Consider the following 17474-nt stretch of genomic DNA (forward strand, 5'->3'; position numbering starts at 1 on the left):
AAGACAAGACGCTTAATGTTCTTTAAATAATGTCACGGCTTTGTCGACAAAGCAGGAAGACATATTGGTATATGAGCAGCAGACTCCCACATTATGATCTTGTTAATAGTTTTACATCTTCACTGCATACAAAAGAATTACTCATGGCAGATATATCATCACATCTGTGTCTGTATAGGCTGTGAGTCATGGTAGTCTGAGGAGCGTGGAATGAAAGTGACTGTTTCAGTTTCTTGAAGCTGTCGTCAAAGAAGCTTCTTCACTTCTAAAACCAAATGGTGGAGAGTCCAACGTATTTAAATCCTATGGGGATTGTCCCTGAACCTCCTGAGACCCGAACTCTTCCACAGCAGCATTTTTAATCTCTCTTTGATATTTGGGCTGATTGGGACCCGATTAATGTAAAACAAAGAATTACCAGATTTTTCTTTTTACCTTATTTTTGTTTTTAAGAAAAATCAGATCCACATTTGAGGATATTTGTTTAACAGTAGCATATAATGTCCTCGTAAGTGGATATCAGTCCCATGTAGAACATAATTGAGTATTTTGGTCTAAATAACCCAAAATGTGATGTCCACATATGTGGACGCAGGTCCTAGGAGGTTAAGAGGGTCGTTGACCCACTTTTGAGAATTTGTCTCATCACATAAGCCACGTTGTAATGAAGGTGTGGGTGATTCTCAGCAGAGGTCTGAGGTGAAACCACTGTGAGCCCTTACCTCATCCCATCATGTGACCTATTGAGATCATCTTATGCTAAATGTGAGTGGGCATTAAGGGCCTAGAAAGGGATCTCAAAACCTAATTGTTGTTCCATTCGTCTTTTTTCCCCAAGCTGGTGTCAGACCTTCTGTTCTCTCCATATTCACTGAATTGATGAAGGCCCAGTTGGGATAACCACATGTTGTAAGGGCTTTCTTTGCAGCGTCTGCCTGGTGTTGTAGCATCCTGATTACTCCTAAATTATCTGTCCATGAAGCCAGATAACACACACCAATGAGTTAAACTGCAGGAATGTCTTAAAGACATAAAGACCTGGATGGCCACTAACTTTCTGCTTCTTAGTTCAGATCAAACTGAGGTCATTGTACTCGGCCCTGAAAATCTTGGTATCTAACCAGATTCTTACTCTGGATGGCATTACCTTGGCCTCCAGTAACGCTGTGAGGAACCTTGGAGTCATTTTTGACCAGGACATGTCCTTCAACGCACATATTAAACAAATATGTAAGACTGCTTTCTTCCATTTGCGCAACATCTCTAAAGTTAGAAATATCCTGTCTCAGAGTGACGCTGAAAAACTAGTTCATGCATTTATTACTTCCAGGCTGGACTACTGCAATTCATTATTATCAGGAAGTCCTAAAAACTCCCTGAAAAGCCTTCAGCTAATCCAAAATGCTGCAGCATATTTTGTTCGTACTTCAGTGGCTCCCTGATAAATTTACATTTTTATAATCACCTATGAGGTCTTGAATAATCAACCCCACCTTATCTTAAAGACCTCACTGTACTGGATCACCACCACAGAGCACTTTCAGACTGCTCTGCTTCCTCGGGCTTTTAAAAGTAGAATGGGAGCAGAGCCTTCCCACATGGAAAAGATCTATAAATCTAAAAAATACAGTTTGTATCTGTCGTGTCTGAAACTTGTATGAAAAGCACACAAGAGTGAAAACAGATACGAGATCCCTTGAAAAAATTATATAAATGAAACTTGTATGTTTTGGATACTTCCTAAATCACTATATGAAAGTAATGAGAAAGGAGTGAATCATATAAGCCTTATAAGATTCACTATATGAAGCACGCTAAGGCTGATGCAAGTCTTTCCTATTTCTTTTCCACATGGGTTCAGCCTCCAGGTCTGCTTCTGTGGAACTTTTTAGGTCTACTTTTAACATTGGGTTTAAAACTTCCCACAACGGACTGAGTGTCTCTTCTTTGCTCAGATTTTTTCATTTTTTTTGTTTTCTTTGTATTATCATAGTCTTTACCTTACAGTATCAAGCACCATGAGGCAGCTATTGTTGTGATCTGGCACTAAATAAATAATAATTTATTTAATATATATAAAATTATATTATTTAGTTTTTTTAAATATAACAAAATCTGGTCAGCGGGGAAAATTTGGTTTGCATCAACTCCATTTTCTATTTTATGCTGAAGTTAACATGAAAATCAGACTCCTGTCATGCTGATACTCAGTATGACTCAGCCTCGTCTGCCTGTAGCAGCCATACACTCTACTAGGAAACAAAGTTCAGCAGTGGTAATAACACCTTTACAAAGGTAATGTGTTTCCAAAAAACGAACCCCTACTCTGTATTATTCTGTTATGATCCAAACTGTGTGGCTGTTGGGTTTGGACCATCAGGAGCTGCTTGTATGTGTCTGTGTGGTGATGACTGCATACTCCATTTGGGATGACCTACTCCGGTACATAAACAAAGCACAGACTACAGCTGTGCACAGAGGATGCATAAGGGGACAGAAGGGATGATGCTGCTAACAGGCGAGAAACCTTGAGAAACTCTCCACAGCGCAGTCTGAAAACCAGCACAGCCTCAGTGGTGACTCACATACAAAATCCTGCATCCTGTCATGACAGTGCCAGAAACTTTTTTCTTTGGGGAAAAGAAAACAAACTAACAGAAAAACACATTCAATGAAATGAAAATAGCTGTTACACATCAGTATTAACATGATTATAAGAAGAGTCGCTGATCACTTACATTACATTTATATTAACTTAGATTTAAATAACAGTCCAATCACATGTTTTCTCTTGTAGCAATCAATTGAAAAACGCAAGAACAACCAAAAACTAACATAACTGGACATTTGTCAAAGCTGGGAAGGCTCCTAAAGAAAGCTCCAGGTGATCCAGGACAAACTTATCCCGTACGTGTCGGGTTGTCAGAAAGGTTGAGACACACTGTCTCTAAACACCACGTCTCTGCTTTTTCAACCCAAAAACACAAACTGGAAGTATTTGGTTGCACAGGTATTTGGACACCTTGATTGCTATGAGTACTTATAACTGATTGGTGTGTCACGTAATGAATATCAGCTCAAACCTTCCATTACTTGTCATTAGCAGTGATTCTTTCTGACATTATTAATGAAAGGCAACCTTGACCTTCCCCAGCAATCTAGCAGCATGACACTGATTAAAAACCCTGGGAGAGTGACGGAGAACAGGAAGTGAATCGTGTCGTCCTCAATATTTTATAAATCTTTCAGGCAGGAGAATTATGAATGCTTGTTAAGTGAGTCACCGCAGTCCTGCAGTTTAATTCAATTCTGTGTTATTTATATTAACAGCTGCTTTAAGATGCCGACAGCACCAGGCTGTTTTTACACTGTAAAATCTAATATTCTGTTTAATTAAACACATTAAGTAGACTGAACTCAGTTTTTATCAACTTGTTATTAGAACTCAGTTTAAGTCAGTCACCATACTTTTTATCACAAAGCTGATTAACTCAGGTTATTTGAGTTGACTTAAATTAACCAAGTAAGCTGGAAATTTTTGCTTCTCATTGCAGAAGGATAACCGATATGGCATGTCACTACCTTCCTCCTCCCTCGCAGTGTTGCCAACTCCTCAGTAAGGAAAACCGCTAAATGATGTCATTGCCTACTTTGCATAATTGCTCATGCTAATGTGATTTCAACCTACGTTGTAGTAGAGAAACATAACATCATGTAAGGATGAGCTAAAAACGTCCTTTAAACTACAAATTAAATTTCTTTTAGCAATTATTGTTTTTTTAATGTCACAATTCCAACCCTGCTCCTTTACCCGGGCTTGGACCGGCAAAAGTGACCCGAAATAGGCACTGTGGTGGAGTTACTTTGTGTGTGTGTGTTTAAGTAAACCTTGTGATCCACAAAACAGCATAACAGTAAAAGAAGAAATGACTGCAGTACAGTCAGTGCGGGAGCAGCGGCTTCGCTCCTGCGCGATTCATTTGCAGTTTGGACACATTGGTCCAGTGCTGGCTGGATGTCACTGATAGATAAATATATAAGAGAGTTGGGTTTGATTAGTAGACAGTGTTGGGGAGTAACAGAGTACATGTACCGCCGTTACGTATTTAAAATACAAAATATGAGTAACTGTATTCCGTTACAGTTACCGTTTAAAAAGGTGGTATTTAGAATACAGTTACTTTGTTGAAATAAATGGATTACACGGCGGTACTTCCCTGTTTCATATTGTGGCGGGTCAGGACTGTTTGGGTTTTGTTTGACAGCTACGTTCTGTTGTTCCAGGCGGCAGCGTTACGGTTGCCATGGTTACAGGGTGACGCTCTCTCTCTGCGTGTTTCCTGGGTGAGAGAGGCCTTTTTGTTGTTGTTGTGCTAAGCTAACAGGCAGAATGCTACAGGTATAGCTCTAAAGAATGTAGCATCATGGGCAGTGTAGTCCGTGCTGCAGGGAGAATGGACTGCCATACACGTTATGTGTCTGTGAGCGAGGGAGGGAGAAAAAGGAAAAGTACGAGCTGTCATCGAGCAGAAACGGGAGCTGGAAGCATGTAAATATAATAATAACCACTGCAGCCAAGAAGAGAGCCTGACGAGCCCAGCTGTAAGTAAGCTATTAAGACTCGACTGTACACCGTGTTTGTGTTTTCCTCTGAAACAATAAGTTCCGTTGGAGCAGCCTTTCAACGCCTCTCTCTGTCTCTGCTAGCAAAGTTGACCCAGACAACAAAGTAAAGCTAGTTTTCAGCTACGAGCCGACACAGAACCCACCGTATTAGCCAGAGGTCCCTTTACTACGGTTCGGAGCCGCGGACCTTCAGTAACAGTAATAAATCACAGCAATAGTACATTCATGTAGTTGTAAACAGCATGATAATATATTAAGTAATCCAAAGTATTCAGAATATGTTACTCTCATTGAGTAACGTAACGGAATACATTACAGATACATTTTGGGGCATGTAATCTGTAATCTGTAATGGAATACATTTTAAAAGTAACCTTCACAACACTGTTAGTAGAATCTTTAGTGTTTCACTGATTGAATAATTACTGCTGACATATCGGTACAAAAGCTGATGTCTGCAAAACGAGCAGCTTCCCTGACTGCTTTTAACCCGTCAGATAGGCGCACATCTGAATTTGAACTGAATCTTTATTTTGAATGTTAAATATTCTCATATTAAACTCAAACTGATAAGACAGATTGCCCTCTCTTTTGGGAAGTTGGCCGCAGCTGATTGACCGCAGACTGTGGCTTCCTGGACGGGGGGGTCAACCAGTGCTTTAATACAATATAATCATAAATGAAGTTTTTTGGCTGTGATTCCTCAGAGTGGATAAAGAAACATGATAACAGGAGACTGCAGTTAGATAAGAGATGAATAAATATTACAGGGCTGACTGAGTGAGGGTTGAAATATTGAACCAGAGCAGAGTTGATGATAGGACATGTAGAGGAGGTTGCTAGCTGTCGACAGCAGAGGCGTGAGCTCAGCTGAACTGAGCAGAGTCCAGACTGTGCAAACTACACTGGAGCAGAGTCTCAGACCTAAAGAAAGGCTACAGGTCCAGTGAAGAGGAGGCAGAGGTGGACAGTGTGATAAACCTTCACTGTTTCACTTCTATAACTGATTAAAAATGTATTAAAATGTTTCTTATTTTGTATTTCTTGTAGCCAAGAAAACTGTAGGCCAAATGTAGCTAATGACATGTTTCACAGTTCTTTTCAATACCTACTTTATTTTAACTCATTTGGATACTATAAGTTATCCAAACTTCTTCAAAATGAAATAATTTAAAAGTTTCATTTAAGTAAGTGTAGCTTAGTGTTGTTTGTCATACCTGTTGCTTATTATTGGGTCTAAAATACATTTTACGTTTACAAAGCAAAACAATAAAACTTCATCTTAAATGCTTTTTTTGTCAAATCTTACAAACTAGACAAACAACCAAACTTCTTCTAGAGAAGTTTGACACAGTGAAAATGACCCACTCTGGCAGTTTGTGGAGTGGAACTGTGGAATGGGTCTGCTGTCGCAGGCTAGCGAGCCTGGAGGTGGAAAGAGAGGAAGTGGTTTTCCACCATTCCCGCCTCCCTCCACTGAGATGACCATCTCACAGATGTTGCTGCATTGCAACAGTGGTTTGCAGATGCCCAAACTATAATAATAATAATAATAATAATAATAATAATAATAATGGATTGGATTTATATAGCGCTTTTCTAGACACTCAAAGCGCTTTACAATTCCACTATTCATTCACTCTCACATTCACACACTGGTGGAGGCAGCTACGGTTGTAGCCACAGCTGCCCTGAGGCAGACTGACAGAAGCGAGGCTGCCATATCGCGCCATCGGCCCCTCTGACCATCACCAGTAGGTGAAGTGTCTTGCCCAAGGACACAACGACCAGGACAGACAGAACTGGGGATCGAACCGGCAACCTTTCGGTTACAAGATGAGCTTGTAACCGGTCGCCCAGGACTACAGCTTTATCCTAATGCAACACTGCCCAAAAGCAATGCAAAGAATTTGAAGTGTGGAAATACTGGAACCGGCTCACAAACATCAATACAGTTTTATCAAAATAAACTATTGTTTACATTGTAATGGCTGCAGTTACAGCCACACATCTACCAAACATCACGGCGCTACAATAGAGACTCTTACATAACACTACACTTATATTTGTCTTTCTTTAAATATAGGATTTAATTTACAGGATAGTAAAGAATTGATTTATTTCTACAATCACATTATTCTGTATTCTTACTTTATTTGCACAATGACTGAAACTAGCACCACTGAATGAACACTGTGAGGTCATTTCCTTGATTCTGTGTTGTGCCATCCGCTTCCCAGAGGTTGTTTGGTTTCTCCGATGTATAAATCCTGAGAATGCTCCTGGCACTTAAGAGTGTACACTATGTTACTCTATCAACAAACCTGCAGTCAGCTGAGACTGAAGAAGTCACCTGATGATGATGATTCTCCCACTGAAAACATCCAGATGAACAGAATCAACCTTTCAGGATAGTTTCAGTTTTCCCCCTTTTTGTGTCTTTGTGGGCTGATCAGTATTTAAGTTTCCCCTTTGTCTTGTTGGGGTAGGTCAGTTTGTTGTTTGTTGAGTTCAGTTTTATGGGCCCAAGATTTAGATTTTTTGGTTTAATTTAAGTTTGTTTTTCGACTCCTGTGCCTGACTTTGCTTCACTGCTCGTCCATCACAACATACAAGCTGAAATTGCAGGACAGACTTATTTTAAACTGTCCAGCTGTTACTCAGCTGGTTAGGAACTGAGAGTTTTTCTGGTTATTTTATTTGGAAGAGGACAAAATACAACAACAAATATTCGTACCTGCTTCAGTATCCCAGCAGCCATTTCGTGGCCACAGTCAAAGATAATATGAAACTCCTTTCCCCTTTTCATCTCCTTTAAGAGTGGCTTTGCATCCTTGGTTTCTGCAGGCAACTGCCGGATCTTTAACCGGATGTTGTACCGTGAAGGTGCCTTTATAAGCTCCTGCAAACGAATCAGACCTGTGAGAAAAAGCAGAAAGACAACACACATTTGAACAGTTTTGTTCCTCCGCTATTTGCGGACGTCCATGAGGACGATCTATTTTCCAAAAGGACATTTTAAATGTTTGTATCTTTCCACAATAACTGTGGTTACAACTTTACCTAATTCATTTGGCAGCAGTTATAATCAGAGCAAGAATAAGAAAGCTGCAGGGATGTTTCTATTGGCAGTTCATTGTAATGTCGTGCATTTCTCTTCAAGATCTTTTTCTTTCAGCATCGTTGTGTTTCTCTCTGTCTTTCACGGTGCATCAGCCCACATCACAGCAGGATCAGTATACTTTAATCCAAACACCACATATATTCATACACATCAGTACTGCGTGTCACAGTCTTCGTGCATCATGAATGAAATCATAAATGTCATACATGTCAACCAGTTTTCAACTGAAGCATAAACATCTGTTGTTTTTCACGTAATGAAAACATGTTTTCAGGATTTTGTTGTTGTTGCCTGAAGTTTTGGGGCACTTTTGTGTTCTTCATTATTACTTTGGTAGATGATTTATTATAATTATTATCACCCATCCATGCATGCTCTCCTACTTATCCAGTCCAGCCTCACCCAGCTCCCATCGGATGACGGGCAGGGAGCTGACAGATCAGCAGCTTGTTGCAGAGCTGACACAGAGAGCCGGACAATCATTCACCATCACATTCACAGGCACCAATCAAACAAGCAGCACTAACTGCTTGTCTCTGTACTGTGGAAGTAACCCGGAGTTTTACTACATGCAACTCATAACAGCAAAGTCTGGTAGTTATTCACTCAAACTTTAGTTTTGTTGTGTTTTTATCAGTTTACTTTGTCAAGTACTGATGAACGTTTCTGTGGAGTAAAGAGTTTACTTAAGAGAAAAGCTTTTTCACTGAAACAGAGCAAATCTGCAAGATATCATGGTAGAAACAAGTTTTTAATAAACATTAATGGTAACGTATACTCAGAGTCGATCACTCCTCATTAGAAGGACACCAGCATTAACCCCTCGGTGTGAAGGGTTAGCTAACAGGGACAGAAAGAGCTGAGTGTTAAAGTGCTATACGCTGACTCAGCACAGTTTCAGACAGGACGCTTGGCTTTGGTATGATAACAGACTTTATTGTGTCAGTAAAAGCAGACATCAGCATGGAAATAAACCATCCCTGGTCACAACTGTAAGGTAGCACCTTGTGTTAGAGGCATCTGGGTTGATGGTTACAGCTGCTTAGATAAATCTGAACCAGTTACAGGCGGTTTCCAGTCCAGTCGATGTTGGTTTCTTTCAACCACAACCATGATTCTTCTGAACATGAACCAAGTACATTTTGTGCTTGGTTATGCCAAATTACTTCATTTAATATGTATGACCTGCTTTCTTTCTTTCTCTCTGTTCCCCGCCTGTACAACCTGGTGTAAACAACAACAAATATTAGGCTGCTATCCTGAAGAAGGGGCTGCAGGGCTGGAGTTAAGCAAAGAAGTAAGAGGGAACCTTTGGGAATGTGAGACAATGAGATGACTGGGCGTATATATGTGCTTCACAGAAACATGGCTGCTTCCACAGTGCAGCAGCACCTCGCTTCAGATGTTCAGTGGCAGGAACAAAAGATTAAAACTGTACTGTTAGTTACTGAGAGTCATGCAATCCTGGATATGTTACTATGAAGGAACATTTCTGCAATATTGCACTGATAGCTTTTACAATACCTCCACGTTACTTGCAGAGGCAATTCTCATTAGTCGTTGTTATTGTTGGCTTCTTGTTTAATGACAGCCTGTATCCATAAAGGTTTTGCGAGTTTGACAATTGAGCCTTAAAGACCCTTCAGGACTGCTTTGAATCTACATGTGGAGAAGATATCATCTGTTTGACTGGATGGATCACAGACTATATTAAATTTAGCAAAAATGCCACTGGAACTGTATGTTGCCTGTGAACAACATCCTTGAAAGAGTAGTTGTCAAACAGCAAACAGATCATCTGCAGAGGAATGGTTTATTTGAAGAGTTTCAGTCAGGTTTCAGAGTTCATCACAGCACAGAAACAGCTTTAGTGAAGGTTACAAATGATCTTCTTATGGCCTCTGACAGTGGACTCATCTCTGTGCTTCAACGCACATATTAAACAAATATGTAAGACTGTTTTCTTCCATTTGTGCAACATCTCTAAAGTTAGAAATATCCTGTCTCAGAGTGACGCTGAAAAACTAGTTCATGCATTTATTACTTCCAGGCTGGACGACTGCAATTCATTATTATCAGGATGTCCAAAAAACTCACTGAAAAGCCTTCAGTTAATCCAAAATGCTGCAGCAAGAGTCCTGACAGGGACTAGAAAGAGAGAGCATATTTCTCCTGTTTTGGCTTCCTGTTAAATCCAGAATTCAAAATCCTGCTCCTCACATACAAGGTCTTAAATAATCAGGCCCCATCTTATCTTAATGACCTTGTAGTACCATATCACCCTATCAGAGCACTTCGCTCTCGCTCTGCAGGCCTACTTGTTGTTCCTAGAGTATTTAAAAGTAGAATGGGAGGCAGAGCCTTCAGTTTTCAGGCCCCTCTTCTGTGGAACCAGCTTCCAGTTTGGATTCGGGAGACAGACACTATCTCTACTTTTAAGATTAGGCTTCAAACTTTCCTTTTTGCTAAAGCATATAGTTAGGGCTGGACCAGGTGACCCTGAATCCTCCCTTAGTTATGCTGCAATAGACGTAGGCTGCCGGGGGATTCCCATGATGCATTGAGTTTTTCCTTTCCAGTCACCTTTCTCACTCACTATGTGTTAACAGACCTCTCTGCATTGAATCATATCTGTTATTAATCTCTGTCTCTCTTCCACAGCATGTCTTTTATCCTGTCTTCCTTCTCTCACCCCAACCAATCACAGCAGATGGCCCCGCCCCTCCCTGAGCCTGGTTCTGCTGGAGGTTTCTTCCTGTTAAAAGGGAGTTTTTCCTTCCCACTGTCACCAAAGTGCTGCTCATAGGGGGTCATATGATTGTTGGGTTTTTCTCTGTATCTATGAAGCACCTTGAGGCGACTTTTGTTGTGATTTGGCGCTATATAAATAAAATTGAATTGAATTGAACAACAAGCCCTGAATCAACAGTGACCAGTGCTAAATAGAAAGATGATAGCCTTCAGGTCTGGGGACAAGGAAGACCCATGGAGCAGGTGTAGCATGGCATAAAAATGAAGGTAAAGAAACCTCAGGTCTGCTGCAGGATGGAGGTCAGACATCACCAGGCCATGGATGGATAGGGGAGGAGCCAGCAGCCTGGAGTCAGTTAGATATACATAAGCTTTTTTTCAGTATGCTGCTACTACAAAGCCTTGGTGTTCTCCCCTTCTTCTAACCAAGTGGTGGTGTAGAAGGTCCCTGAACATAGATCATTTCGATGACCCTCCACACTACTTACCTGACAGGCAGTGGTGCACTTTTCTAAGAGACTTTTTCAGCATGGGGGCATATTGAGGAGATCTTTCATATTTCATGAAATGCCTCTTTACAATGCCACACATCTGTCTGGCAGAGCATTCTCTGTCCTCTCACTTTAACATTTTATTTGAATCTCAGCTGTTAACATACATTACCTTCAAGCCATGTTATTGCACTGCACTGTCCACTACATTGTACCGCTACACTGAGCTGCTTTAATTAGTCAGTGTCTTATTTACATGAATTTTCTTTTTAGCTTGAGATATTTAGATATTATTCTTTTTTTGCTGAGCTACATTTTAACTACTGAAACAAAGAGATGTTCATAGTATGATTGGACTGGGAGTGAGCTGTGCTGCATACAGGGCGTCGTTATAGTGCAGACTTGTTGGCTCGACTCAGTCTGTGCTGTGTGCTGGCAACGTGCCATCATGAACTAAATCAGAGTCGATGTCTGGCACACTTCTTATTCAGATATCAAAAAGCATGTGATAATAGGATGGCTAGTGGCACAGAATACAGATCTGGAAAATGAGGGTGGAATTTTTTCATGCATGCACATTCAAACTTAATGTGGGGAACCAACAACAGTCTATGCATCTACTTTTTGACGATACACTAGATAAACTAAACTAAATCACAGAATATAACTAAATGCTATAATAAAAAGTGGATTTAGAGAAAAATAAATAAATTAAAACTAACCTGGGTCTGTGTTGTGTTCATGCTATAAATAGTCACATTTTGATCAAATCTCTGTGACACCTGCACAAAAAAGGAAAAACCAGAATAGCTCCATTCTAATTTGTGATCTGTCACAAATATTGGAAGTCCCCATGGACCTATATTCAACCGCACAACTGTTTTAATATGGAGCTATTTTCATTATCATACTCTGACTACGTTCTTACTTTACTTTGGTCTCATTGCTCATTAAGGAAAAGTTATTTTGTAAAAATGATTCTTCCTTAACTGTATCTTGAACTTTTTTCTTTGCTTTAAATGGAGGAGTGTTTAATTATTCAGTGTTATTATTATTATTAGTAGAAGTAATATTGTTGTTGTTGTTATGACTATTCAACTGTACACTGGAACAAGTCCTGAAAGCTAAAGAATAACAAGTTAATGTATAGAACAAATGTGCTGTGTTACTAATATGTGAAAATAAAACTGCTCTCATGTAACTAGTTAGAGTATTGTTAATCACACATTTCATAGACCATGAGATATTTAAAAAAATAGACCAGTGCTGGTTATCGCATCTGAAAATATACCATAATATTTGGTCTAAACTGGTGCAGCAGTCTTCTGGGTCTGTGCCCGCAGCCTACTGTCTCCAGCTGTTTGCCCTGTGGCATTGTTTGTTTGTGCATGAGTGCAGTGCTCGGTGGGAAAGCAGTTTGCAGGCGCTTCAGCAACCAATTGCTAGCTTTCATTAAGTCAAACATGATGTCACACACTAATGATAACAGAGTGTTGACCTGTGAGACACTGGCCATGTTCCATTTAACCAATGCAAGACAACCAATGCTGGCTACAGAAACACTAGTGGGTATATTGTACCTAAACCACATTATGGAGCTTTTTCCTGTTACTATGGCTATGAGAAAATCAAATACAAAAAAACAAATCTATAGATTGGCCATGTGATTGTAATTGAGAAAAAATGAATGTATTTCATGTGAAAGTGATAGGGAAAGTTCACACTGGGTTACATCCTCAACAGGAGCTGGCTGCAAAAATGTGAAAGCAACAAGTATAGAAAAAAAAGATGCACACAGAGACACAGGAGGGTCTCTACTTAGATAGCTGCACATCTGAACCCAGAAAAGTGTGGATGGATGGAAATATCCAGTCTGTCCAGTTTGAAGTTGACCTTATCAGAGCTTTAGGAATAGCAACCCTCACATTATATGTGATCAGTTGTTTTAGAGACTAACCTTGGCAGACCTGAGTGCCGTATGAAAACATCTCTGTGCTCTTTGTAGTTTGCATATAAACCAAATCTGGACACAGATGACATTTGTAGTATATGGTAAATGGTCTGATTCTATATAGCGCTTTTCTACTCTGCCAGAGTACTCAAAGCGCTCTATACAACATGCCTCATTCACCCATTCATATAAGCACTTCTAAACTCAAGTGCAACTAATAAACATTAAGCAATTTGGGGTTAGTATCTTGTCCAAGGATATTTGGCATGCAGACTGGGGGAGCCAGGAATCGAACCACCAACCTTCCAATCAGTAGCTGATCTGCTCTACGACCTGAGCCACAGCCACCCCCACAGTATTTACACTATATTCCCAAAAGTAATTGCTCGTCTGCGCCGGATTCTTCTTTGTAGTAAAGAAAGACAAGATGCTCCGGTCCTGCATCAACTACCAGGGACTCAATCGGATTATAGTAAAAAACAAGTATCCTCTCCCCCTCATAAGATCAGCTCTGACATTTTTGCCAAACTCTACCTGCACAATCCTTACCACCTGGTCCAGATTCACGAGGGGGATGAGTGAAAAACTGCATTTAATACACCTCTCTGGCATTTTGATTACCTTGTAATGTCATTTGGCCTCACTAATGCCCCAGCTGTTTTTCAAGCACTCATCAACAATGTGCTCCATGACTTTCTTAAATCTGTTTGTTTTTGTGTACTTAGATGACATCCTCATTTGTTACAGGAATCTAACAGAGCATAAAGTGATGAAGAAGCTGCCACACACCTTGCCCTGGCATCGAAATGTACTACAAGTGCTTCTCGACCTAGCCCCAGCAGAACAGCGGAAGCTCCAGGCCCTCATCATGGCACTGGAGAGTAGATTTGGGCAGCAGTGTTTCACTGACCAGAGCAGGAAGCAGCTGGACAAACATAATTGTCAGGAAGGAGAGTTTGTGCACCTTTGCAGCGGATGTGCAGTTGCACGCCCAACGTGGCTACCCAGAGTTCCCCCTGGCTGCCCAGGAGGAACTCAGTCTACATGCTTTCCTGCAAGGGCTTACCCCAGAGCGGCTGTGCCAACATGTCCACCTTGCCATGCCTCAGTCCCTCTGTGAGGCCTTTAATGAGGCTGAACGGGCCAAATTGGCACTCTCATCAAGACCTAACCAATAAAGAGTCCTCCCTTACCACTCTTACATTAGGGCAGCAGATTGTGAGGAGGAGGAGGAAATAGCTGAGGTCTGTCAGCTTCAACTCCCATCATTCCGAAGACATACTCGTTGACCAACAAACCATTGCTATCGGTGTGATAGCCTGATAGCCTGGTCACATAGCTCGTGACCCAGCACCAACACAGAAAGCCAGAGCCACTCAGCCACAGGGAAATGACAGTGGAGTGGTCTAGTGAGGGGATCACCACTCCAACTGCCTGCTCCCCTCCAAGGAGGATGCACATTGGCCAAATCAGTCATGTCAAATGGCTCTATCTGCACTGCTGTATTGATGACCGGCCTTATCGGGTCCTGGTAGACACAGGATCCACCATTCCCCTGATACAACCTGGTGTACTCCCGGGCACATTTGGCCCACTTGCAGTAGGCTGGTCACACACCAACACCAACACCCAGTGACTGGAGAGAAGACTGACATGTGAGGGAGGAAACCACTGCAAATCCGAGTGAGGGACATGGAACTGGTGGAACTTCTTGCTCGCCAACATCCAAGACCATTATTAGACTTGATCTGCTGACCTGCTGGGGGGGCTGCGTTGACACATTGAAGCGAACAACCTGGACTGGAGACTTTGGTCCTCCAGTGCGGCCAGAGAAAGAAAAAGGAGAGGACCAAAGACAGACAAGCCAGTCTCCAGGCAGCTGCCACCCAACAGACACTGGACACTGGCACCACACCAACTACCACCAGTGACCCTATATCGCCACTGTTCACCTCAGCCCCAACATCCAGGTCCGACAACTCTCCCTCGACTGAAACAACCCATGCTGTCCATGACCTATGGCAGCACAGCAGCACAGGCCTCACCACTGACTAATGCCACCGGTTGAGTGGCCACCTGGACAACAACATAGACATCTTTGCTGCCACTGACAAAGACTGCAGAGAGACACTGTTGGTCCAGCACACTATTGACACCAGCTCTGCCCAACCCATCCGCCTGCATCCCAACCGACTGCCGCTCTCAAAACGGCAGTTGGCAGAGATGGCTGCTGCTGAATTTATTGAGCCCTCTGACAGCCCATGGGCAGCCCCAGTGGTCTTGGTGAGGAATAAGGACGGCAGCTGGGGGTTCTGTGTAAATTATCACCTACGGATAGATGATGCTTTGGACTACATTGCCAGTTCCACCGTTTCAGCTACCTCAACCTACGCAGTGGCTATTGGCAGGTGGAGCTAGCCCCTGAAGCAAAACCAAAGACTTCTTTTACCATTGGACAGGGACTATCGCGGTTCAGAGTCATGCCATTCGGACTCTGCAATGCTCCAGTGGCACATTAGAGAGTGATGGAGAGAGTGCTCGTGAATATTCCTCGCAGCCGTTGTGTTGTGTACTCGGATGACCTGCTGCACGCCAATGACATTGACAGAATACTCTCCAAGCTGAGCGAGGTCTTCACTGCCATTCAGCAAGCTGCGGCTTAACCCAACAAATTCTTAGCTGTTGGCAAGAGAGGCCACCTTCCTGGGCCATGTGGTCGGTGCTCAAGGTATAGCCACTAACCGGGCTAAGGTGGCTGCAGTCCAGGACGAGCCAACCACTTTGAACATCAGAGAGCATCAGAGCTTCCTAGGCCTGGCATCATACTAATGCCAGTTCATCAAAGGGTTTGCCACCATTGCCAGCCCCCTCCACCACCTGACTAACAATGGCCAGCACTTCAACTGATGTGATACCTGCACTGCGGCCTTTTCCCAACTAAAGGAGGCGCTCACAAAAGCCCTAGTTCTGGCCTACCCTGACGCCCAACAGTCCTTCATTGTGAACACAGATGCCAGCAATGTAGGCATTGGGGCTGTCCTGTCCCAGCAGACTGGAGATGGAGAATGTGTTGTGGCTTATTTCAGCCGTGCATTGGGTTGAGCCGAAAAAAACTACTGCATTACTCGGCGCAAGCTGCTCGCTGTAGTTCTGGCGTAACAGCACTTCCGTCCATACTTGCATGGCTGCCGCTTCCTCCTCCACATTGACGATGCATCCCTAACCTCTTAAACTTCAAGCACCCAGAAGGCCAGGTGCCCCGCTGGTTGGAAGTGCTCCAAGGATATCGAGCAGGCCAGGGGCATGGCAATGCTGATGCATTCTCCAGACGTTCCTGTGCAGCAGTTGAGTGTCATTATTCCCAATGACAGGAGGAATGAGGTCAAACAGCACTGAGGCAGCAGCAGGAGGCTAATGAGGGCCTACCACAACCTTGAGCTTCATAAAGGCCTCATGTATCAGAGGTGGCAGGCCCCTGGACAGGGTAGAGACCTCCTACAATTGCTGGTGTCCCATTCGCTACGTCCCCAGGTGCTCAAGCTTGTTCATGGCTCAGTGGGAGCAGGGTACTATGCTAATGCCAAGACCCTACATTGTCTCAGTGGGTGGCTTTACTGGCCTGGGTGCCAACGAGATGTGGAGTTGGACGTGCACTGCTGTGATATCTGTACAGCACAAAAGGGACCAACTCAATGCTCCTTTGCTCTCCTGCAGCAGTATTTGGTGAGGGCCCCTATGGAATGAATAGGAGTGGATATTTTGGGGCCATTCACCATTGCTGAGTTGGGGAACCAGTATGTACTGGTGACCATGGATTATTTCACATATTGGCTTGAGGTGTACACAGTGCCAGATCAAAGTGCAGCTACAACAGTGGAGAAGCTGGTGGAGGAGAAATGTATCCACCTTAGGGTCCCTGCTGAGCTCCACAGTGACCAGGGGTGTAACTTTGAATCTAAGGCCTTTGGGCAGGTCTGTCAGCAGCTTGGGTTGGAGAAGACAAGGAAACACTGCTCCTCCCTTAAAGTGATGGCCTGGTCAAGTGGCTCAACCACACCCTGGCTACCCAACTGGCCATCCTAACCAGCCAACACCAACGTGACTGAGACTGGCCCTTTGGTCCTACAGAATTGCTGTCCAAGAGTCCAGTCACTGCACACCTGCTGCCCTAATGTTTTTGCAGGAGCTCTAAACACCAGTGGACTTGGTGTTTAGGCCCTGAGCCTGAGATTGCTGGTGAGCAAGAAATGGACCCTGAACTTTGCAGTCATTGGCAAGAGCCTACGGAAGTCATGACAGTGTTATCTGAGGTGGTGTACTTGGTACGCATGCCTGGCTAGGGGCACATGGTAGTGTTGCACCAGGACAGACTCTCACCATATCGCCCACTTGCCTCACCTGCTGTTGGGGAAAGGGGTGCCAGCTGTACCTCATGTCCTGATCAGAATGACTCTCCCTCTGCTGGCCTCAATCGGCCTGCTCGCCTAAGGCAGGCCCCCAGACATTTGAAACACTTTGTGTAGGGTCATGG

General features: G+C 42.9%; 1 protein-coding gene across 3 annotated transcripts in view; it reads right to left on the reverse strand.

Moving 5' to 3' along the window:
- Positions 1-17474, reverse strand: part of grik2 (glutamate receptor, ionotropic, kainate 2) — a 350278-nt gene that overhangs the window by 214746 nt on the left and 118058 nt on the right. For all 3 annotated transcript variants that reach the window (XM_087837590.1, XM_087837588.1, XM_087837589.1), the window contains exon 5: positions 7364-7545. In XM_087837590.1, the coding sequence (XP_087693716.1) occupies positions 7364-7545 (182 nt within the window). The remainder of the gene's footprint in view (positions 1-7363; positions 7546-17474) is intronic.

The sequence above is a fragment of the Neolamprologus brichardi genome, unplaced genomic scaffold (genome assembly GCF_056152115.1).
Source record: "Neolamprologus brichardi isolate AB-2024 unplaced genomic scaffold, ASM5615211v1 NODE_ptg000036l+_length_2141236_cov_1, whole genome shotgun sequence".
NCBI lineage: Eukaryota > Metazoa > Chordata > Actinopteri > Cichliformes > Cichlidae > Neolamprologus > Neolamprologus brichardi.